The 24682-nt window shown below is 51.2% G+C and overlaps 2 protein-coding genes across 15 annotated transcripts in view; one reads left to right on the top strand and one right to left on the bottom strand.

Annotated features, from left to right (window-relative positions):
- Nucleotides 1-24682, bottom strand: part of CDKN2AIPNL (CDKN2A interacting protein N-terminal like) — a 413846-nt gene that overhangs the window by 129179 nt on the left and 259985 nt on the right. The window lies entirely within an intron of this gene.
- Nucleotides 1-24682, top strand: part of JADE2 (jade family PHD finger 2) — a 54857-nt gene that overhangs the window by 4478 nt on the left and 25697 nt on the right. For 12 of the 14 annotated variants that reach the window (XM_050792773.1, XM_050792772.1, XM_050792763.1 and 9 more), the window contains exons 2-4: nucleotides 7379-7436; nucleotides 9515-9609; nucleotides 23545-23702. In XM_050792773.1, coding sequence (XP_050648730.1) covers nucleotides 7379-7436; nucleotides 9515-9609; nucleotides 23545-23702 — 311 coding nt within the window. The other 2 variants (XM_050792770.1, XM_050792776.1) reach the window with 2 other exon arrangements.

The following is a 24682-nucleotide window of genomic DNA, read 5'->3' as shown; positions in this document are numbered from 1 at the left end:
GAGTAATAAAGCTGACCCAGGCAGGGAGGAGGGCTTTCATGTTTAAGAGATGCTATTTGCTTTTTGGGTCACAGGCTGCAAAAACAGGCTTTGATCCGAAGTGGGCGAATAATTTATTGAGCAAGTTTGCATGGTAGGGGAAAAAAGGGATGTTTGTTTGATCTGGAGCCCACTAGGTTGTCCCAAGTGCTGTTGGCTGTTGTTTTGAGTGGAAAAGCATTTGGTTCTGCAGCAAATGCCTCACAGAGGGAAGTCCTCGCCCCAGGCAGCAGGACTTGCAGTGAATGTTGGTTTTGAAACTGTTTGGCCAAGGGTCCCCCCAGCACTTTTGGAGATGAAGTGTTTAAGGATAGAGTTGTTTGGGCTCAGGATGCAGCAAATGTTTCCAGAATGTTTTCCCATCCAAAATGCTTTTCCTTTCCCTAAATTGCCTGGCTAAAGAGCCAGTAACAGTAGTCCAAGAGGTTGTCAGAAATCTCCACTTAGCTTTCATTGACTGGTGAGGTGGGACTGTCAGTCCCCAGGCCCTAGATGCACCACAGAATATTGAAGTTGGGCCTTGGACACTGACCCCCAAATCGCTGAGGGTGGGAGGCAGCGTATTCTGGCTCTAACCTAGTGTTCCTCTTAACAGGAAGGCACTTGTCTTATGCTCACGACACAGGTGAGAGGCTTCTAGTCCAAATTCTTCATAGCACATGCAGCAGGGTCTTTGGGACCTCCCAGTTCTCCCTTTAGGTCAGAGTTGGGGAGCGGGATACCCTTGGCTTGCCCTGTCCTCCAGATAGGACCCTTACCATGTGGCTCAAAAGCTTACAATTATAGGTCCGCTCAAAGCTCCTTTCAGACAGCCCATAGGAATCTGGAATACCCACACCCTGGAACTTGTAGGCCTGTGCACTTTAGCCCACTGGGGATGGGGTACACATTCTGGAGTCAGACAGCCTAGATTTGAATCCCGGCTGTGCAGGACAGTTACCAACTATCATAATGGCTCTATACCTCGGTTCCTTCTGTTACAAGGAGCACTTTCTGCAAATGAGATTAATAACAGTACCTATCTTATGGTGGATGTATAGAATAAGTGATTACCTAAAAAAGACTAAGCCCAAAGCAGGCATGTGATAAGCATGTGATTAGTATTAGTCATCCTTATTATACCTGGGGAGGGCCCTGATGCAGCTTTGACCTTTGATCTCTCACCTTTAGGCTAGGCCAGAGAACCAGCTCCCTTCTCTGCAGAAGGGATCAGAAGGATCCTGCAGGTGCCAATGTGCAGCCGATATGGGAGCGAGTGGACAGAGCTCTGCCCTTTCTGGGGCAAAGAGTAGGGTGAGAAGGTTCTGAAGAACAAAGTAGACAGAGCCTTTTCATTCTCCCACCATCCTGTCCCCTCGGTACGTCCCCAGAACTGGTCTGGAGGGTGGGTGTGGGCAGCGTCTTCAAGGGGAGCTGGGTCCCCTCTGGGACACTTGAGGTTGCAGACAGGCAGTGGCGGGTGTTAGAGGAGGGTTCAGGCTCCTCTAGACTTGGAGAAGCAGGTCCAGGAAGCCGACTGGAGGATCCCAGGCAGCAGCCCTCTACTCTGTGTACAAAATCATTTTTGTAACTGCAATTACTGTCCCTGAGAAGGCATTAAAGTTAATGAGAGATAGGAAAGAGTGGGGCTGTGACCCCTGTTTAAAGCGGTTTAAGAGTGTGCAGCTCTTGTTTTCTGAATGTCTGGCCTTCGCAACACAAGGAGGCTCTGAGGACAGGTTTTCCAGCCGAAATATCATTAAATTGTATTAGCATCTTATTACACACACGCCTTAGTGGTCTGCCTCAGACAGGGAGAGTTTTTGTTTCTCTTTGAAAGATTGTGTCTGGAATGGTAAATTGCCTGCTTGAAAGCCCTTTTTTCCCCTTTTTTTAAGGAGGAGGACGAAATCCTGCTGTGTGGTGGCGGGCAGGCCAGGCCTGGTGGCCCCTGGAGAGGAGAGGCTGGAGGCCAGGTTGGGGTGTTTTAACTGCCCAGGGAGTGGCTGTAGTGGCAGGCCTGAAAGGCCCACTGTTCCCAGGGTCAGCTGGAAGGGCGTTAATGGAGGCCCAGGGTGTTTATTTGAGTTTATTTGCAGAGAGGTCTTTAAAGGGGCCTGGCATTGGGCATTGGTGTTTTAAGTCCAGACCTGAGGCCCCCACTAAGACCAATCACTAGTGCTGCCAAGAAAACATCTGCCACCAAATTGCTGCCCTATTACTGAGTTGACATTGATCATTAGCCAGGAGCCCAACCAAATAAAGCCTCCTGGAAAATGTGTGAGGTTAAGACGGGGAAGGCAGGCTGTGAAAACAAGGGCGAAATCTTGGGCTAGGGTGTTTGTTCCTGCAAGCCACAGGCAGGCCAGCTGGACTGTGTGGTCCCAACACTTCTTGGGGGAGGGAGCGAGAGCACACTCAGCACTCCCTAGTATGTCTCTGGGGTCCTGGCCGGAGTCTAGATGGAATGCTCCTTACTCTTCATGGAATATACATTCCCAAGGAGAATGACATGCAACAAGTAGCTCAACAAGCACAGCTGGGATGGGTGTTCCGTGGAAACTGGGTGGTGAATTTCTTCAGATACTCTGATGAGCATAGACTGACATGGGCCACACTGAAGCTTAAACCTGAAGGTTGAAAAGTCAGACGTGCATAGACCACATAGTAGAATATTCCAGGCAGAGTGGAGTACAGCATGTGCACAGGTCTCGAAGTATGGAATCTTTGGCTTCTTCAAGGGAATGAAAGGAGCCCAGCATGGCTACAAGGTGGTGAGGAAAGGGATGGTGGTGAATATGAAGTTGTCCAGCTGGCGGGGGCCAGACTGTGTAGGATCTTGTGGTCAGGAGCTTAGGATTTGTCCTTTGACCTATGAAGCCTTTGAAAGATTTTCAGTAGGGGCATGATGTGATCTGATTTATACCTTCTAAAATTTTTATTTTGTTCTAATTTTTTTTAGAGATGGGGTCTTGCTGTGTTGCCTGGGCTTGCCTTGAACTCCTGGGCCCAAGTGATCCTCCTGCCTCCACCTCCCAAGTAGCTGGAATTATAGGCGCATATCACCATGCCCAGCTTCTGATTTATACCTTTTTTTTTGAGACAGAGTCCCACTCTGTTGTCCAGGCTGGAGGGCAATGGCACAATCTCAGCTCATTGCAACCTCTGTCTCCCAGGTTCAAGCAATTCTCTTGCCTCAGCCTCCAGAGTAGCTGAGATTACAGGCTCCCGCCACTATGCCTGGTTAATTTTTGTATTTTTAGTAGAGACGGGGTTTCTACAATGTTTAGTAGAGACATTGGCCAGGCTGGTCTTGAACTCCTGACCTCTCAAGTGATCCGCCCGCTTCGGTCTCCCAAAGTGCTGGGAATACAAGGATAAGCCACTGCGCCCAGCTTTTTTTTTTTTTTTTTTCTGTTTTTTTTTTTTTTTGAGACAGGGTGTCACTCTGTCACCCAGGCTGGAGTGCAGTAGCATAATCACAGCTCACTGCAACCTCAACCTCCTGGCTTCCACTTCAGCCCCTTCAGTAGCTGGGATCACAGGCACACGCCACCATGCCCAGCTAACTTTTGTATTTTTTGTAGAGTCGGGGATTTGCCATATTGCCCAGACTGATCTTGAACTCCTAGGCTCAAGTGATCCGCCTGCTTTGGCCTCCCTAAGTGCTGGGATTACAGGTGTGAGTCACCACACCCGGACTGATTTACGCTTTTTAAACATCACTCTGGCAGCTGTGTGGAGCCTGGACATGGGTGAATTGAGAGTGGAAGCTGGGAGATGAACAAGTGGTTCAGGCAAGAGATGAGATGGGTTTGGGCCAGTGTGGTGGCAGGAGGAAGAAAGCGGCTGTGTTCTGGAGGCAGAGCCTAGCGGACTTGGTGGGGCCGAGGATGCACAGAGAGGCTGTGGCTTCTGCTTCATTGAGGGGACTCTGCGACACCCACACTTTGAAGGGGAGCTTCCTACATGTGTCTCCATGCTGGGGGTTGCATGAGAGGTGCCAATAGACTAGTGCAAATGGCAGGAAAAGGAGATCCTTTCTTTCCTAGAGTCTCCTTTATAGATAGGATTTCAGGAGCACTTTCTGTCCTCGAAAGCAAGTGCCTGGTGACACTGAAATCTCCCACAGCAGACCTTGCTTTGGGGGAGATGGGGGAAGCCGGTGGGAGAGGAAAAACCAGAGGTCAAGATCACATCTCAGCACCTCCACCCCCACGTGTGTTTGCAGTCCTGGATTTCAGCTTTGGGAAAGGAGTCTTCCCTGTCCCTCTTGCTGAGTTTGCAAGGAGGGTGATCCACGGGGCAAAAAACTGGCACAGTGCGGTCCCAGGCCTCGTTAGCCACTGTGACAGTGGGAGCTCGCTGGAGCAAGGAGGCCTTTGGAAGACTTGGTTTAAAGGAAAGAAGCTGCACTCACAAAACAGTGGCTTCCCTCTCAAGCCTAGTTATTACAACAATTAAGCCACCACAGAATCTGCTCCCTAATAATAGCCTCCCATGGGACAACCCTGACCCAGAATAATCCCTAGGCACTCTGGGGTGTTTCGTGGAGGACAGGGTTGGATGGGGAATTGGCTCGGTGCGGGGTGTAGGTCCGCATGCTGACATTCACCTGTTGGTCCCTGGGCAGTCAAGGAGTCCTTTCTAGGGCACCTTCCTTAGTGTGTAGGGTCACTGCCTCTTTTCTAGGAGCCCTTCCTCCAGGACTCTCCAACCTGGTCCAAGGCTGCCATGGTGTTACTAACTGGCACCCATATGGATAACTAGCCACTGTGCTGAGGGCTTTATGCTGTTCTTATTTATTCCCACCAGCTGATTCTGGCCCACAGATGTGTTTAGTTTGGCCTTTTCAAAGTGTTGTAAAAATTCTGACTCAGTTGCCAACATTTTAAATTCAGTACATTTGTGTAAAAAGCCAGTTCCAGTTTATGTCCTCTGGGAGGAAAGTCTTTCCCAAGGTCCCTGGTCTATGAGGAGAGGAGCTAGGATTTGAACCCATCACCCCTGAATCTACAACTCCTGCTTTTAATGCTGTGGGAGATGCTGGCTCGGAAGTGCCTTCTTTGCAGGAAATGAAGAGAAATGGAATTCGCATACAGGATTATAAGAGAAAATGGGTGGGTGCACTTTTAGCACCTCCCCCCCACTCCACCCACCAATGTCAGGACAAAGCTGGGTTGCACTGAGCTGGGCTGAGCTGAGGAAGACGTAGGCTAGTATCAGGAGTCAGGATTCTGCCAGTCAGCTTTTGTCACACTCTCTTTTTTTTTTTTTGAGATAGGGTCTCACTCTGTCACCAAGGCTGGAGTGCAGTGGCACGATCATGGCTCACCTCAGCCTTGACCTCCCTGACTCAAGCTATCCTCTCAACTCAGCCTCTTGCATAGCTAGGTCCTTAGGTATGTGCCACCACAACTGGCTAATTTTTAAATTTTTTGTAGAGACGGGTCCCACTACGTTGCCCAGGCTGGTCTCGATCTCCTGGGCTCAAGAGATCCTCCAGCCCTGGCCTCCCAAAGAGCTGGGATTACAGGTGTCATGCCCTTGACACGCAGACTCTGGAAGGCAGTGAGGGTGGCAGCTGTGGGTTGCTGGGCTGTCTGTACTCTACTGCACAGAGGCAGAGTCGTCAGAAGGTCAAGAGCACGGTCTCCTGAATCAAATACAGTCATTGACATCTTGGGCAGGTCACTTAACCTCTGAGCTTCAGTTTCCTCCTCTGCGAAAGGGAAGCAGCCATGGTATATGCGTGTAACGAAGGGCTGCTCTAAGGACTCATTGAGGTCCCTGTGGACCCCCTCCTGCTACCATGAGTGCTTAGCAGTCTTAGTCATCCTTGTTCCTGCCCTTGTGCTGCTTGAACCACCAGTGTCCCTTGGAACCTTGGCCTCTGGAGGGCCCTTTACTGGCACCTTTGAAGCTGGGTGGCAAGCAGCCACCTCAGTGAGTCTTCCTGCCATCCTGATCCTGCTGGTGGTGGGCACTGGGGTAGAGAGAAACGCCCGGCTAAGATCAAGTCCAAGGCAGGAGGGCCATCCTGGTCAGCTGAGAGATGTGGGTGTTCAAACCCACCTTCGAGAGCAGATGCTCCCTAGTCTCTGCAGGGCTGCCGTAAGGTGGTGGCATCCCAAGGCTCAGCAGGAATGGACTGGGGTTGGGGGCAGCGGGAGTTAGGTGCAGATGGGCTGGGCAATGGGGCTTTCTCTCTACTGACACAGACTCCTCCCTATCCTTTGCTGTGGGGAGTCAGTCAGGGAACATAGGGGAGCGTGCTCTGAACCCTGAGCCCCCGACGTGTTCTCACATTAGGACTCAGCCACAGGCGAGCTGTAAGACCCAGAGCAGGTTAACGCACCACCTGCTGTGCTCCCCTCTGAGGGGATGAGAGCAGGCTCTGCCACCTGGGACCCATGAGGATTATAGGAAACAGTGGTGGGAAAACACTTCCAGCAGCCAGGAGCTGATGGAGGGTACAAAGGCAGCTCAGCATGCGCCTGGGGATCAGACCTTATGGATTCAGTCCCATCTCAGCCACTTACCAGCAGGACAGGGTGCTGGCCTCACTTATAAATGGAGCTCACAGCTCACCTGGTTAGGAACAGGAGATGGTGTGGATAAGGGAAGACTCCGTGTGAGCTCAGTATGAGGCCCCTATGTGAGAGCTGTCCTTAATACTGTGAAGTTAGATGTTGCAGTTGAGGTAGAGTTTATTTGTACTTTTATCTGGGAAGGGTGATGGGGAGTAGGAGGGCAGGGTAGTCCAACCCAGGACCAGTCACCCTGGGCCTGATGTGTCTCGGGGACCCATCCTGGAGTGTCCCCCACCTCTCCCCGCTTCTGTACACTGCTGACCACCACTCACAGGACTAGGCCCTCAGTTTTGTCAGCGTTGGCTTGTCCCTAACTTCCGATAGCACGGTCCTCCTGGAAGAATCAGTCTTGTTTCCTGTCCTCTACCCTCTTCCATCCCTAGAGGACTTGTGGCTCAGGAGGCCTTTGCAGTGGTGGGCCTGAGTGTCCTTGGGTGGCAGCTGGGACTGGGCAGGTCATGGTCACTATTCAGCTTGTGCTTGCTGACACCCCCATGTCCTCTCCCTCTACAACAGCTTTGGTTAGACCCTTGCTTAACCGAGGGCTCTGGGCTCAGGAGATGGGAGATGCAGCCTTTTAGAATCCCAGGGCCTCTGTGGATGGGTGGAAGAGGGTGGTGCTGGCAGAGAAGAAGGCTAGGGCAGGGCTTTATTCTGATCTTTCTGCAGTGGAATAAGTGGGGGAGGTAGGTTATGGGGTGATTTTCTGAGAGGCTGAGGATTTCCCAAGCCATCCGTGAGTATAATGGGCTTGCCTTTTGTTGCAGATGGAAGAGAAGAGGCGAAAATACTCCATCAGCAGTGACAACTCTGACACCACTGACAGTAAGGCCTTCCAATTTGGGCTCCTACAGCGAAAGCATTTGAATAGTGATCAGGCCCACAGGCCCAGGTGGGAGGAGGCTGCCCTATGGTCTTAATTTCACTAAGAGGCATGTTGATGAAAGCATAAATCAAGTCAGGTTTCTCCACTCCTGCCCCTCCACTTCTAAAAAAGTCCCTGCACCTTCCGTGACCTCCAGGGCCTTGTTCTCCCAGCTGTACTCCCCCTTACCCTCTAGGTGCCAGCTCCATTTGTTTTGCTCTGGTTGGAACAGATCGGCTCCCCTCTGGGCTTCTCTATATAGTAAGTCAAGGCCCGTATAGAAAGTCTGTGTACAACAGATACAAACCCAGTCACCTTTTATCATACTTACTGGATAAGTACCATTTCCCAATCAGTGGTAAGCTCCTTGATAAGAGGTCTCTTGTCTTGCTTACCACTATATCCCCAGCTATGATCTGGCATATAGTAGATGCTCAGTAAATGTTTGCTGAACAAATCAATGAAGATACCCAACCTTCATAGAATCTTGGCAATAGAATCCCAGAGGTAGACTTGTGTGTGGATTGGCGTGTCAGTTGGATGTGATGGTTGCGGGTAGGGGTGTGTGGAATGCATTATCAAGCAGCAGAAGAAGTTTAGGGAGCCTCCCCTGAAATTTGGGGAAGAGAAGGGAGGTTTATGCAAAGTGAGGGCTCTGGTACTAGGTCATAAGGCAGCTCTTCCCAGGTGCCCAGAAAGCCAGGCCTGCCTGTGCCTGTTGGAGTAAGGAGTTCCATCTGCTGTGGGTAGGAGGGTTGTGCTGCCGGGAAGATCTCATCTAGCAATGATTGCCTTGCTGGAGGCCCAGGCTAAGGAAGAGGCTGACCTGCCAAGGAGGCTGGGCTTGGAGCTGTGCAACTTTAGACCTGTTTCTTCACACTTAGGAGCAAGTGAGATTAGGGGGCTTGCCAAGGCCCCTCCTAGCTCCCAGAGTTCCACAGCCCCCCAAAAGCCTAAGCCTAAGGGTAGATCCACTAGGATGACCAAGGAGGTCTCAGCCCTGTCCCTACCTCCAGGTCTCATCTGTTGTCCTTTAGGCTCTGTTTGCTCAGCTTGGCTCTGGCATCCCACCTGGCCAGCCCTTCTTCCCTACAGCAGGAGATCACAGCATCTGGCCTTTTGTGGCTACAACATGCTGCCTGTGGCTTGGCTCAGTAGAACCAAAAACCACATCCTCCATTTCTAACTTTATTGCAGGCAGAGGAACCCTTTGAGAGGGCCAGGTACTTGCAAGGCTCCCCACCAGCCCCCTCCACTGTGCCCACCCATGGCTGCTACTCCTATTCAGCCAAAACCATAGTGTCTCCCTATATCTTGCTGCTCCTTTGATTCATAGGGGTGGAGGCCACAGCCCTGTCATCCAGCAAGGGCCTTAGACCCTAATAATTATAGTTAATGTTTACTAAGGAATCACTGTGTGCCTGGGACTGTGCTAAGACTTTACAGGCATGATATCACTTATTCCTCACAACAGCCCTTTGAAGATAGGTGTTCTCTTGCCCCCATTTTACAGAACAAAGGCTCAGCAAGATGGAATCATTTGCCTGGGGTGACAAGCTAGTAAGTGGCCGGGTCAGGACTCCGCTGGTAGCCTGGATCTGCTTCAGAGCATCTCTCTTCCCGTTGCCCTGCTCTGCCTCTGGATACCCACGGCATCATCCCAGAGTGTTGGGACAGTACCTAACCTGGGGCAGGGTGAAGAGTGGGCATGAAAGGCTTATTCCAGCTCTCTTTGAGCACAGTCCCAAAGAGGGCCAGGGACTTGTCTGGGGTCACACATTATACTAATACTGAGCCCCAGTAACAGCCTTTGATTTCTGCAGCCCTTCTGGTTGGCGAGTAGAGGAGGCTTCATGTCCCCATTCATCAGTGGGGAGACTGAGGCCCAGAGCAAGGATAGTCCACTAGGTGCTCACTGAGGTTTCTCCCTCCTGAACATTCTAGCCGGGGCTTTGCTTAGAAGCTTCCTATTCTTGGGCATGAGTGGGTGGTGCTCCTGGCCCTCCAGGACCCCTAATGGACTGTTCTCTCTCTGCAGGTCATGCGACATCTACATCCGCATCAAGATGCTCCAAACTGCCCAGCAGCACCAAGTCGGGCTGGCCCCGACAGAACGAAAAGAAGCCCTCCGAGGTGGGTAGTGACGAGCTTCCCAGAGATCCGTGGGGAATGAGAGTGAGCTGCCCTGCGGAGACAGGGGCAGAGCACTCTTCGCAGAGGGCACGGGCAGTGCAGAGGGAGCCAGCGTGGCCGAGTGGAATGAAGGGGAGTAGGGGCCAGTTTCCCTCAGCCTTCCAGGTTGTTGTGAAGGTGTTCCAATTGATCTGAGCAAGGGGAGAAGCCTTTCAAGGATCTCAGACAGGGTAATGACACAGCCTGATGTTTTAGTGAAAGTTCTCCCTGGCTGCTGTGAGAGAAGGGAGAGTTGCAGTCATCCAGCAGGGAAACAGTGGTGGCTTAGAGTTGGGTGGTAGCAGTGGAATGAGAAGCAGTAGGGTTTGTGACATTTTGTAGGCTAAGCCAAGAGTGGTAAGGATTTGCTGGCGCATGGATAAGGGATGGGGTCCTCAGAGCCATCCAGTTAGTCATAGGTTCCTTGTACCCATTTCACAGGCATCTGCATTTGAAGCCTTCCTTACTTTGACCTGGGATGTTTGTTACAGCAGGTAGAGGTTTATGGCCTCTGGAACTGAGAAGAGCACTGGGGGTGGGTAGACTCCTGGACACCTGGACCCTCCTTCCTGAGGTTCCTGAAAACTCCCACCCTAGGGCCTTATTGCTCCTTCTTTTAGGTCTTCAGTGCTAATGCCACGAGGCATTCATTGCACTGACCACAGAAGAAGCCTTTGGCACAGGTGGGGCTGCGGGGCATGGAGAGACGGAGGGTCTTAATCCTGGTTCTTTTTTTTTTTTTTTTGGAGACTGAGGCTCGCTCTGTTCCCCAGCCTGGAGTGCAGTGGTGCAATCTCAGCTCACTGCAACCTCAGCCTCCTGGGTTCAAATGCTTCTCCTGCCTCAGCCTCCCGAGTAGCTGGGATTACAGGTGCGCACACCACACCCTGCTAATTTTTGTATTTTTTGTAGAGACAGGGTTTCACCATGTTGGCCAGGCTGGTCTTGAGCTCCTGACCTCAGGTGATCTGCCTGCCTCGGCCTCCCAAAGTGTTGGGATCACAGGCCTGAGCCACTGCGCCCGGCTAATCCTGGCTCTTAAGTAGGACACTGTACTACAGCCAAGAAGTAGCCAGACACTGGGGCTGGATGCCCCTTTTTAATCATTAAAACTAGCCCAGAATTTCTCAGTCCTCTTGTAAATAAGGAAAGTGAGGATGCCAAGGCCATTTAGCCAAGACCTTAAATCCTTGGGGCTCACAGTGCCAAGGGCAGAAAGGCCCAGAGTTTGGTGGCAGGGCCCTCGGCATGGGTCGGGGAGGATGTCTTTGCTCCATGCTGGCCTCTCCTCTGTGCTCCCTCACCACAGGTGCAGTCCTGGCTCCACTGTCTTTAGCCAGCCCTTAGAGGGGGGCTTCTGCAGATCCTTGCATCTGAAAAAGGACTCCGCCTTGCCTCCTCCAGGAGCTGCCCTCCCCAAGGACTATCCCCTGGGGAGGTGGGAGTGGGATTCTTTGAGACCTGATGCCCCATCCCCCAAGCCTGACCTCCATGGCCCCATGGTGGGTAGGGTATAGACAGTGTTTTCTCTGGGAATACCATTAGAGGAGGGGAATGCAGTGCTGGGGGTGAGGTGGAGGTGGGGTGGGACAATATTGAATCTCTGACTGCCCTCCTGGGGTAGCCCTGCTTGGTAGGGGGATGGGATGTACTTAAGTGCAGCCAAGGAAGCAAAAGGCAAGTGGGGCCTTGGGGAGCCTTGCTGGCTCTTGGTTGTTTGGGACCTTCCCCACCCCTGGTCTTTTTTTTTTTCCTTTTTTCTTTTGAGACAGGGTCTCCCTCTGTCACTCAGGATGGAGTGCAGTGGTGCATTCATGGCTCACTGCAGCCTCAAACTTTCAGGCTCAAATGATCCTCCCATCTCAGCTTCCCGAGTAGCTAGAACTACAGGTGCACACCACCATGCCCAGCTAATTTTTTTTTTTTTTTTGTCTTTTTTTTTTTCAGTAGAGACAAGGTCTCACTATGTTGCTCAGGCTGGTCTCAAATTCCTGAGTTCAGGCAATCCTCCCGCCTTGGTCTCCCAAAGTGTCAGGATTACAGGGGTGAGCCACTGCGCCTAGCCTCACCCCAGTCTTGAGAACTACAGGGACTCCCCAGTTGCTGTGGTTGAAGTAGTAAAACAGTAGCTACCTTTATGTGCCTTCCTGGTCCTGGAAGGCAAGAATTGTCATTCCCATTTCAGACATGAGGAACCTGCCTTTCGAGAATCCCACCTATCTCCTGTTTACCATAGCTGTTCAAGTTGAAGTGGGATGGGGAAGTTTTGGGGAGCTCCTAGGGCTGGCTTATCTCTTTGACTCCACGGGGAGCTTAAGCCAGTCTTCTGCCCCTGCTCTGCTTCCTCCAATCTCCAGTGGGAGGAGGGGCCACCTCCCAGGCACAAGGCTGCCATCTGCACCCAGGATTGGGCCTGCCTGGGAGGAAACAGGTGTCAGCGGAGGCTGAGAAGAAAGAGCAATTTGCATGGGGCAGAAAATTCCCCTGCCTCTTGGGTTTTCCAGCCCAGAGCCTTTGTACCTTTCCACACCTAAAAATAGTCAAACCCATGGTACAAGTATCGATGCCCAACCCTGCTGGGGACTGGCTCCACATGGCCCTGGGTCCAAGCCCAGGAGCCTCCACAGGCTCTGAGGTCTGCCTAGGAGACACCTCCCCACCTCAAGTCCTGGGCTCTAGAAGGGCCAATGAGGTCCTCCCTGCCCAGAACCCTTGAACTGTTGCCGAGCACAAGCTTTTCCTCCTACAGTAGGCTGGAGAGCAGCCTGAGAGGTTTTCCTGGTCCCCTAAGTGACGAGGTTGAGCCGTGGCCGGCATAAATTCCATGTTATCTTGGGGCAGAGAGGAAACCATCAAGGAAAGCTTCCAAGTTATTTGGCTCATGAGAGGGCGGAGATGAAAGCGAGGATTTGGCGGCAGAGAATGTTTGCACTAAATCTCCTCACGGGCTGCTCTCTTCTCTTTCTGTGAATGGCTTGGGTGGGGCCTTTATGGTCTGCTGAGCCTGGGCTTTGGATACCCTGGTGAAGGGGGTCCCCATCTACTCAGTCCCCTAGAGTATGAAGCCTGTGGGGTGGCTGTCAGGCTGGTCACATGGTTTGCTTAGTGTGGCAGGAGTCCCCAGCGGGAACACTTATGGAGTGATGTGTGTGCTGTGGAAACCCCCTTCTTGGTGACTGCAGAGCCATGGAACCCGTGGTTCATTTGTCTCCTCATCTCTAAATGTGGGCAGTGATGGGGTGGGGGTTTGAGGACCAGGAGTGCTTAGCGTAGCACAGGCAGTGGGCACAATGAATCTAACCTATGAAAGGGCTGGGGTTGGGTTTGGGTGAGATAGGCAGGGATGCCCTGTGATGACCTCTCAGGAGCTGCCCTTTCCCAGTGCACCCTAAGGGCACAAGTCAAGGGGCACTACACCAAGTGAGGTGCCTCAGGGCTGAAGAAAGTGCTTGACCAGGAGTCAGGACCCTGGACAGGGCTAAGGCCTGGAGGCCCAGCTTCCCATCTGGCCCTTGCCCAGTGGCTGGCCCCTCCCTCAGCCAGAGTGAAAGGGGAGTGAGTGCCGGCCTCTGAGCTGAGAGCTGAAGACATGGGCCCCGGGATGCTTGGGAGGCTGGGCTAGGATTTTTGGTGGAAGTGCGCAAAGCCTGAAGTCTGCGCTGGGATCTCCTTAAAGCAGTAGAAGGAAAAGGTGGAGCTGCCCCTGAGAACTCAGCCTACTGCCTTCTGTTGCCTATGGCATCCCAGCAGAGCTGTCTATCCTTTGGCCCTGAAGTCCTGAGCCTGGCCTAGGGAGCTAGTATAATAATTTGCACAATGAGTTTCTGGACTTGCCTGGTTCGCTAAATGGTGTAGCCATTGTTAGTGTTGTTAGTGCTTAACCCTTTGTGGGACACATCTCAGAATCTGATGGAAGTCAGAGAGCAGAGACTATTGTTTTAATACCACCCCACCCCAGGTATTCTGACTTACATGGTCTGGAGGAGCACCCTAGGTACCTGTACTTTTTTTTTTTTTTTTTTTGAGACAGAGTTTTGCTCTTGTTGTCCAGACTAGAGTGCAGTGTTGCGATCTCAGCTCGCCGCAACCTCTGCCTCCTGGGTTCAAGCAATTCTCCTGCCTCAGCCTTCCCGAGTAGCTGGGATTATAGGCATGTGCCACCACATCCAGCTAATTTTTGTATTTTTTAGTAGAGATTGGGTTTCTCCATGTTGGTCAGGGTGGTCTTGAACTCCCAACCTCAGGTGATCTGCCTGCCTCGGCCTCCCAGAGTGCTGGGATTACAGGCGTGAGCCACCATGCCTGGCCCTTTTTTTTTTTTTTTGAGATGGAGTCTCACTTGGTTCCCCAGGCTGGAGTGCAGTGGTGTGATCTCAGCTCACTGAAACCTCCACCTCCCACGTTGAAGAGATTCTCTTGCCTCAGCTTCCCGAGTAGCTGGGACTACAGGCATCTGCCACCACGCTGGGCTAATTTTTGTATTTTTAGTAGAGATGGGGTTTTGCCATGTTGGCCAGGCTGGTCTCAAACTCCTGACCTCAAGTGATCTGCCTGCCTCAGGAAGTGCTAGGATTACAGGCATCAGCCACTGCACCTGGCCAGTACCTGTACTCTTTTTATTTTTTTTTGAGATTGAGTCTCACTCTGTCACCCAGGTTGGAGTGCGGTGGTATGATCTCGGCTCACTGCAACCTCCACCTCCTGGGTTCAAGCAATTTCCCTGCCTCAGCCTCCCAAGTAGCTGGAATTACAGGTGCATGCTACCATGCCTGGCTAATTTTTGTATTTTTGTTAGAGACTGGGTTTCACCCTGTTGGTCAGGCTAGTCTTGAACTCCTGCCCTCGTGATCCGCCCACCTCGGCCTCCCAAAGTGTTGGGATTACAGGCATGAGCCACTGTGCCCCCTAGTACCTGTACTTTTTTAACAAGCACTCCTGTTGGGATCCAGGGTTAAGAACAACTGCCATAGGGAGTCCGAGGCGGGCAGATCACCATAGGTCAGGAGTTCAAGACCAGCCTGGCCAACATGGTGAAACCCTGTCTCTACAAAAAAATACAAAAACTTAGCTGATCATGGTGATGCACACCTGTAATCCCAGCTACTCAGAAGGCTAAGGCAGGAGGATCACTTGAGACCAGGAGGCGGAGGTTGCAGTGAGCCGAGATTGCACCACTGCACTCCAGCCTAGGCTACAAAGTGAGACTGTGTCTCAAAAACAAAAAAAAAGCAAAACAAACAAAAGACAACTGCCACAGACTTTTCCCTTCCCTTTGCCTAAGACAGGAGTTCCTGGCTTGGTTGTTCCCTGGAAGCTTCTTTGAGTATTTTTGAGGGGGTAGGGAGTGGAAGCTATGGCTAGGTTGAAGGAGAGGGAGGGAGGCTCTCCAGCCTGGTTCAAAGATCTAAGCAACGTCAGGGAGTGTGGGTGGGGGCAGTCCACCACTCCATCAACTTCACAGAGGGGATGGGGGATTAACAAATTTCTGCCCCGCCCCGGACTTGCCAGAGGTGTGAAGGACAGTTCTGGGAGAGACCTGGAGGCCAGCCGCATATTTTGGGGGGCTACTGTTTGAGGTGGTGTCCTCCTCTGACCTGGGCAGAGACACAGGCGGAAGGGCAGGGCAAGCGGTGGGGGTTTCCCCAGGCAGGCTGTCTTGAGGTAGAAAGCTGCATTTTCAGGAAGTCAGAGTCCCCAGAAGTCAGCCAGTGGGCAGAGGCCTGGGTCTCTGGACTGGGAGCTGCTGATGCTGATCAAAATCAGCAAGTGCTCAAGAGTACCTAGTGGGCCTAGCTCAGTGCTGGGGACAGAAAGCACAGGCCCTGTCCCTGGGGAACTTGTCCTCTGTCAGCAGGATGCAGGTGCTACACAGGAAGGGGTCTGTTATGGGAGGTGCAGCCTGGCTTTGCCAAAACGCCCAGGCTTTGCCCCAGGACATCTGTGACCCCAGGCAAGTGAGCCTCAGAGACCTTATCGTAGAGTTCTGCCTTGGGCCCTCCCAGGGAGTTGATGATCTGTAGATGTGACTCCTTCTGCGGCTCATGGAGCCATGGGGGGTGAAGGGAGCCCCAGAGGTGAGTGGGGCAGGAGGTGGGGAGTGTCGGGTAAAGCAGGCCACCCTGAGCTGGAAGCCTGGATGGTGGGAGTGTGGGGATTCAGCTGTTAGCTCCTCTATAGGCTCTGGTGACACATTACTACGTCCCTAGTTGCGTGTACCATTGAGGCCCTTCACCAATGCCTAGTGCCTAGTCCCTGGGGAAGGGGCCTGGGAGAAGCCTCTGCTACCAGCAAGGGGGTGTCCCCCAGACCCAGTGTCTCAACTTGAAAGTCCCTCTGGCCGGGCGCGGTGGCTCAAGCCTGTAATCCCAGCACTTTGGGAGGCCGAGACGGGCGGATCACGAGGTCAGGAGATCGGTACCATCCTGGCTAACACGGTGAAACCCCGTCTCTACTAAAAAAATACAAAAAAACTAGCCGGGCGCGGTGGCGGGCGCCTGTAGTCCCAACTACTCGGGAGGCTGAGGCAGGAGAATGGTGTGAACCCGGGAGGCGGAGCTTGCAGTGAGCTGAGATCCGGCCACTGCACTCCAGCCCGGGCGGCAGAGCGAGACTCCGTCTCAAAAAAAAAAAAAAAAGAAAGTCCCTCTATAAGGAATGCCACCCCCACTCCCCAAGAAAACACTGTGAGTGGAGATGCAGCTTCTCAGCTTAACCCTTGCTTTTAAAAATGGAATCCTTCTCCTACCCTGCGTGAAGGGTAAAGACAAGGGTAGCCAGACTGCGTTGGGGTTCCAAACCACAGGGTAAATAAGATGCCTTCCTGAGGAGCCGGAGGTGTTATCCAGATGTTTGAAATGCCGTTCTATAGTAAAACAATGAAGGTGTATGGTACAGGAAAATGCAAAATGCCCATAATTTGATAGATAAAACAGGAGAATCCAAAAAAAGGTTTTGTGCTTGCCCTTGTGGTTTTGAGCCAAGTTTCCAGCCCACCAGCAGTTCCTTTGCTACCTTGTGAGGCAGGCGGGTTGGGGCGAGCCCTTCCGCTAGGCTCAGCGCCTGCTTTCTGAGACTCACACTGCCTTCCTCCGGGGTGGGGGGCAGGATCCACTTCTATAGTTGGAAACATCGCTGCTCCCGCCAGCTGGAAGGGCCTCCTGGCCTCTGGGACTTGTCTTGCAAAAGAAATGTGTGTAATAAATTCTCTTTAAGAGCAGGAAGTGCTGCTATCCTCATGAAAATAAAAGAAAGAGATGTTGAGTGGGTTTTTTTTTTAAAGTATCTTATGAACTTAGCCTAGTGGTAGCTTGAAACATGACTGGGCAGGGGGTAGCTATTCTTACAGCCCTTCTCTCATATTTATACTGAATTTAGCTGCATAAGTTTGCTCTTGGCTAAGACACTCTTTATCAGGTTCCGACCCAGAAGAGACGTTTTAAAAGAAGAGCTCTCCGTGTCTTGCAGGCAGTATTGCTGTGGTTAGACAGCGGGGACTTCACGCAAGTGGTTTCACCTTTCTGAATCTCAGTTTCCACATCTGTAAGACGGGTAATAGGAATTAGGGGCCACAATGTATGTAAAACTTTAACATAATACTTGACATGCCTTAACACGGCAATTACCTTTCTCTATTAGCTGTTGTTTCTAATGAGATGAGGTGCTCAGGAAACAATTGTGATGAGGTTGGCTCTTTAAGTACAGAACTTCAAACATTCCTTGAGGGGTGAGGAGGAAGCGACCACTTCTAACTCTAAGGCCACTTCTAGCTCTACGTTGGGACTTTTAGTGTAGACAGACATCCAGGAGAGATTGTCCTGGCCAAAGCCATTGTGATTGGCTTTGGGACAGTGACCAAGACCAGTTTCTCAATTTCACCTGGAAGAATCCTGCCAGCCTCCTGCCTCTTCTCTCCCTGCTAAGACAGGGCAGGAAGTTTTATACTTTAGTCGTACTTCACACAAATCCTGGGATTCATTCATTCATTCACTGACTCTTTCCACAAGCATTTCGTTTTTGTTTTGTTTTGTTTTGTTTTTTGAGACAGGGTCTCACCCTGTCACCCAGGCTGGAGTGCAGTGGCATGATCTCGGCTCACTGCAACCTCTACCTCCTGGGCTCAGGCAGTCCTCTCGCTTGAGCTCCCCAAGTAGTTGGGACTACAGGCAAGCCACCATAACTGGCTAATTTTTGTTCCACAAGCATTTTTGAGTACCTGCTGTGTGTCAAACACTGTGCCAAAAGCAGGCACAGTGATAAACAGGACACATGGAGTCCCTATCTTCTTGCAGCTTGACTATTAGGAGAGATGGACATTAAAAATATAGTTACACAAATAGGCCAGGCATGGTGGCTCACGCCTGTAATCCCAGCACTTTGGGAGGCTGAGGTGGGCAGATCACTTGAGGTCAGGAGTTTGATACCAGCCTGGCCAACATGGTGGTGAAAACCGTCTCTACTAAAAATATAAAAATTAGCTGGGCGTGGTGGCAGGTGCCTGTAATCCCAGCTACTCAGGAGGCTGAGGCAGGAGAATTGCTTGAACCTGGGAGGCAGAGGTTGCAGTGAGCCGAGATCGCACCACTGCACTCCAGCCTGAGTGACAGAACGAGACTCTGTCTCAAAAAAAATATATATATGCACATATATATATATACACACACACATATATATATATAATTACACAAGTAATTATATTTTGTAGCGTGATAACTGCTGGAGCTTTTCTCTTCAGTAACTAAATTTCCTCTTGGTACCTCTTAGTTTGAAATACTCTGTGATACAGTAATTCCCCCCTTGAGAAAAGGAAGCAGAGAACCAAGGTCCCAGGATGAAATGTCCAAATCATAGCTACAAATCTTGAGATTGTATATTAAACCTTGTAGCCTGGTGTCTACTGGCCATATGGTTAGTGCACAGGGAAAGTTGCCTTTTGTCATTATCTTTATTTGCTTTTGGAGGTCACTCACGCTCTGCCTTCTTGCAGAGTTCTTCCTGGGAAATATGTACAGAAAGCTAGACTTTTGAATGGTTGTGATCTGCAGTCTCAGAAAAAGACGTGAAGGCAAAACCATGTGACGTGTTTCTGGAGCAGTGTCCCTGCATCTGGGCAGAGCAGTCTTTGGCCCCCTCCAGGGCTACATTGGCACCCCTAGCACTGTTTGAAGAAGCTACAATTAACATCTCCCAAGCAGCTCAGCAGAACTTGGTTGCTAGGCAGCAGACCTTTAAAGACAATTTGTCAATTTCTGCCAAAAGAGAGAAAAGTAGTAAACATTCACATTCTAAGAAAATTGCTTGTTTTCCAGCTTCCAACTTTCTTGCCACAGCAAGGCTTCTCGTTCATCAGTGTCCATTTTATTCTTTATTTAGTTTTCATAAATCATTCAAAGGAGTTTTAGGAGAATGTTTAAGCCTTTTTCAGGCCTACCTCCTGGAAATTCAGCACAAAATGATGTTTAGGTTACAATTGGCTGCCATATTTGTGGGCAGTTTTTATATAAATGCACAGAGGCTCCTTTGGAAGGCATGGAGTACCCAGCTGTAGTCTTGGACAGCAACCAAAGAAGGAGGTGGCTGGCTCATGGAAGGATCTTGAGTCATTCAAGATTTCTCAGCACCTAGCATGTGCCAGGCCCTGCTTGCACTGCTGGGCTCCAGCCCTGCGGCTCAGCCAGACCTCACTGAGCTCCCCTTCTGGTGGGGAAGACATGGCAAAAAAAAAAAAACAGGAGATTCTAATACAGGGGCTGTAGAACTTCAGACAAAGCCCACAACCCAGCCTAGGATTGGGGAAGGCTTCCTAGAGCAGATGTGGGCTGGACTGAGACCTTAAGGATGAAGTGTGCCAGCTTTACTCTGGCAAGGGAGTAGTGTCCCAGGCAGCGTTCTCCTGTGTGCAAAGGGTTAAAAGTGCTTGGGAGACTACAAGTGCATCCATGTGGTCACAGGGCCTCATTGGCTCTGCAGTTCAGTCTGGGCACAGTGGGAGGACGGTGGAGAGCCACTGGAGGCCTCGGAACTTGCAAAGACCGCCATCGGATTTGCGTATTTCAACCCTTGGAGAAGTCACCTGATTTGGCTTCAGTTTAACTCAAGGGCATTAGGCAGTGAGCACATGGCCAAAAGGGGCAGGGAGAGCTGGATGGCTCAGGAGTTGTGTTGGCCTGGGTTCATTTGCCACTTCCAGTGCGTAGACCTTGGGTGGGTGATTTAACTAACCCAGGTTTCTCAACTGTGAAATAGGGATGATGGTAGTACTTACCTCACAGAGTGGGTGGAGGGGCTAATAATAGATTAATTCAGGAACAGCCCTTACACTGTCACTCTGCACACAGTCTCTCCAAGTGTGGGCTGACACCATTATGACAGTGCTGCCCTCCCTGTGCGTCCATGATTCCCGCCTGCTAGAGCCCTTAGTGTCCAGTCTGCCACCCGCTCCCTGCGTGACCCAGGATGAAATGTGAAACTCTCTTGGAACGAGACTCTTTTGTCTTCCCTGAATCTCCCTAACTGTAGTGGGAAGGGACTCTGAAGTTGACCCTGGGAGCCCTTCCTGCTGTGAGTTCTCAGTGCCAGGCCTGGTTCTGGGTCTGGACCATGTCTTCCCAGCTGGTGTGGTGGGACACTCTGGTCTCACCCACTCCACCCTGGGCTGAATGCTTGTCCTTGAGCTTAAAGCCCAGCAGAACAAAGGCTGCCTGTTGCTCAGAGGCGCTTGTTCAGGTCCATGTGGTTGGGGATTTTGGCCACTGGGTTTATCCATGCGGTATCTCACCCTGTTCATGGGGATTCAGAAAGCACTGCCAGGAGCCCGTTAGGGGCCTCAGATTCATCAGATAATTCCCCCAGGGAGGCCCTCGTATTCAGTGCCAGGCACTGAGAATATAGCCGACAGCAGGATGAGGCATGGCAGGGGAGATGACAAGAAACCAGCAACATGAGTCGACCAGGTACTTTTCAAGAGTGTAAGTGCTGGAAAGAAAATGGGGTGAGAGGGAAAGTGGCTCAGTCAGGCAGTCGGCACTCCCTCAGTTGGTGATCAGGAAGGAATCCCCGAGGAGACGCCAGTTAAGTTACAGCCCAGGGCCGGGCGCAGTGGCTCATGCCTGTAATCCCAACACTTTAGAAGGCTGAGGCAGGTGGATCACTTGAGGTCAGGAGTTCAAGACCAGCCTGGCCAACATGGTGAAACCCCGTCTCTATTAAAAATACAAAAACTAAGCCAGGTGCGGGTGGCTCACACCTGTAATCCCAGCACTTTGGGAGGCCAAGGTGGGTGGATCACTTGAGGTCAGGAGTTCGAGACCAGCCTGGCCAACATGGTGAAACCCCGTATTAAAAATACAAAAATTAGCCATGCGAGGTGGCAGGTACCTGTAATCCCAGCTACTTGGGAGGCTGAGGCAGAAGAATCGTTTGAACCCAGGAGGCGGAGGTTGTAGTGAACCGAGATTGTGCACCTGCACTCCAGCCTGGGCAACAGAGCAAGACTCTGTCTCAAAAAAAAAAAAAAAAAAAAACAGTTATAGCCCAGGATGAGAGAAGAGCAAAAGGTTTCTAACCCACCTGTGCCTCTTTAGAGGGCACATAGTGACACTGGGCTATTGTAGGGTTGATTTCTAGGGCAGAATGATGCACTGTCCCAAGTGGGTGGTTCTCCATGGCTTCAGAGCATCAGGGCTTGGGATGATGCAGCACTTGGCTTGCTTGGGTCGGGAGAACTTTGAGGCAGTTATGAATCACTTTGGGGTCAGTTCTTCCTTGCCAGGTCCTGTGCTGGGGCCCATAGGGAAATAACCCAGCCCCAGCCCTGCTGAGCTCGGCAGTCTCCAGAGGCCTTCGGTGGCATGGGCCCCTACTGAAGGGCCCCCTAAAAGCACCCAGTGCCTGAGTGTGCCCTCTTGCATTAGCTTTCTTACTACTTGCTAATAAGATATGCAAATTACCAGGGCTGTGAAATCTTAGCCACATTCCATCTTCTGTTTAATTAGCATTTAATTGTAATCTGGTTTTAATTTTTTCACACTGGCATCCTAATTAAATGTTAGGGTGTTAGTCCTAACAATTAAATTATATTGGCAAGTAGAGTCTTCAAGAAACTTGACCTTTTTCAAGCCAGGGCCGTCTCCAGCTAGATGCAGACGTTAATTAGATTCTGCAAGATGCTGCTTCCAGGCCCCTCAGTCCACCCATTTCACTGTTCTCCTTGTGGTTGTGGACCTAGTTACAAATGAGGCGCACATAGCAGGCAGAGGTTACCGCTGAATCCGTCTGTCATGAGCCTACGGAAGGCTGAGTGAACTGACTTAGCCCCGGGCGCAGCAGTGGATGCTGACTTTTCCAGGGATGAATGTGGGGTTGAAGTTTGGTCTGAGGCCTGGAGTACTCCTTGAAGTGGTGTCTCTTGTCTCAGTGATGTGAGTTCTTTAACTTGTGATTCTCAAGTGACAATGATCACTGGGAAAGTTGGTACCTGAGCAAGTCACATGGTGTCTAGAGGTGCCACCACATTCCACAATAGCGCTTTGTTGGGGGATCACAGCGGGATCAGGTGACTGGGGCAGGAGGCGTTGCCAGTGCCAGCTGGGGCAGAGTTTAGGGCTTGCTCTGAGGTGGAATTGGGGTTGGAGGTGGGAGCAACAGACTAAACTCTGGGAAGAGCAGTTTGCCCCAAGTGAGCATGTGCTCGGGGTGTGACCACTCGTGGCTTTGCTCTGAGGAGTTTGGGCTTGATTAAGAAGGAAGACAACACTGTCCTTCCTGCCTTCCTACCCGGCCCCCGACACACAAAGCCCCTGTCGAGTTAGGAGAGTGTCCTTGTTCTTGACGGACTTTGGAAGTCCCAGCTCATGTGAAGCCGCTATCTAGGCTGCCCTAAGCCCCGGCCATCCCCCGGCTGTTTGCATAAGGTTTGCAGAAGGCCTTTCCTGGGGTTGGCGCCCTGTGGTGTTTTACACCTCCACTTGTGTCTGTGGGTGCAGAAAGATAACATGATTGTGAACCTCCGGTGGAAATGTCTTGAACAGTCACATAATGGCAGTATTTTTTATTTTATTTTATTTATTTATTTTGTTTTTATTTTTTGAGAAAGGGACTCACTGTCACGCAGGCTGGAGTGCAGTGGTGCAATGATGGCTCACTGCAGGCTTAACCTCCTGGGCTCAAGCAGTCCTTCCATCTCAACCTCCAGAGTAGCTGGGACCCCAGGCATGTGCCACCGCACCCAGCTACTTTTTTAATTTTTTATAAATATCAGGTTTCACCATGTTGCCCAGACTTGTCTCAAAATCCTGGGTTCAAGCAGCCCTCCCTCCTCAGCCTCCCACAGTGCTGGGATTACAGGTGTGAGCCACATTGCCTGGCCCTTTTTTTAAAAAAAATTCTTTAATTTTTAAATGTTTTGTAGAGGCAGGATCTTCCTTTGTTGCCCAGGCTGTCTTGAACTCCTGGCCTCAAGCAATCCTCCCATCTCAGCCTCCCAAACTGTTGGGATTACAGGCATGAGCCACCACGCCTGGCCATCAGTATTGCTTTCACATTAGCCTTTCTGTCCTCTGAGGTTTTCCTCTTTTTATTTTGATTTTTGCCTTTCTCTGCCAGTCTTTCTCTTTCTCTCGTAGGTCCACTCCCATCTATCCCTCAAACTCTGTCCTTTCATAGGTCAGAGCAATGTGAATTCAGTTCATCACATTTATGGAACATCTACTGTGTGCAAAGCATGTGCAGGGATCAGAGCTGTGTTATTTATTGTGCTGATTGCTTTTATGTCATCTTATTTGTAAGTGCGCAGGCAGAATGCCCACTTGAATTGCATGTATCTGCGTCTTCCTCTGGCCTGTGGGGCAGACTGCCCTGAGGCAGTCTGAAGTCACTCTCTTCCCCTCTTGCCCCTCACAGGTTTTCCGGACAGACTTGATCACAGCCATGAAGATCCCGGACTCATACCAGCTCAGCCCGGATGACTACTACATCCTGGCAGACCCATGGCGACAGGAGTGGGAGAAAGGTGTGCAGGTGCCCGCCGGGGCAGAGGCCATCCCGGAGCCCGTGGTGAGGTGAGCCAGGCAGCCCAGGCTAGGGGGCCGTTGGAACAGGGGAGGAAGGGGAGGCTGCTTTCCAGGTAGGTGACCTACCAGTCCTGGAATTCCTTTCTAGTCCGTCTCTATTCTGTATTCCATTCCCTTGTCCAACAAACCATTGAAATGTTCCAGAAATACTGGCAGTTTACCTGAGAGGCTAGGGGGTTGGGCTCGGGCTTGGCTGTAGAGCCAGAATGCTTGCGTTCATGTTGCCACTCATATTCAGTGTGGCCTTAGACCATAAATGTAATCTCTCTGGGCCTCAGTTTCCTTATCCATGAAATTGGAATGCTAACAATAACTAACCTACTCATGCAGTTGTAATGTTGAGATAATGGAATGAAATGACGCATGGAAGGCACTTGGCACCAGGCCTGGCACACAGCAAGCACTTCGTAATGTCAATCCAAACTGGGCCCCAAAGCGGTTCTTTTTTCTTTCTTCTTTAGAGACAGGGTCTTACTCGGTCCCCCAGGCTGGAGTGCAGTGGTACAATCTTGGCCCACTGCAGCCTTGACCTCCCAGGTTCAAGCAATCCTCCCACCTCAGCCTCCCAAGTAGCTAGGACTACAAGCTCAGGCCACCACGCCCAGCTAATTATCATGTTTTGTGTAGAGATGGGGATTTGCCATGTTGCCCAGGCTAGTCTTGAACTCCTGGGCTCAAGTGATCTGTCCACCACCTTGGCCGGCCTCCCAAAGTGCTGGGACTGCAGGCAGCTGTAAGTCACCGGGTCTGGCCTTTTTTTTGAGACAAGTTCTCACTCTGTTACCCAGGCTGGAGTGCAGTGGTGCAATCTCAGCTCACTGCAGCCTCGACCTCCCAGCCTCAAGTGATCTTCCCACCATAGGCACATGCCACCACACGTGGCTAATTTTTTTGATTGTTGGTAGAGACAGGGTCTTGCTCTGTTGCTCAGGCTGGTCTCTAACTCCTGGGCTCAAGCAACTCTCCTG

This window comes from Macaca thibetana, chromosome 6, assembly GCF_024542745.1.
Source record: "Macaca thibetana thibetana isolate TM-01 chromosome 6, ASM2454274v1, whole genome shotgun sequence".
Classification (NCBI taxonomy): Eukaryota; Metazoa; Chordata; class Mammalia; order Primates; family Cercopithecidae; genus Macaca; species Macaca thibetana.
Note: the sequence above shows the minus strand (reverse complement) of the source record. Positions and strands in the feature narration are given on the sequence as shown.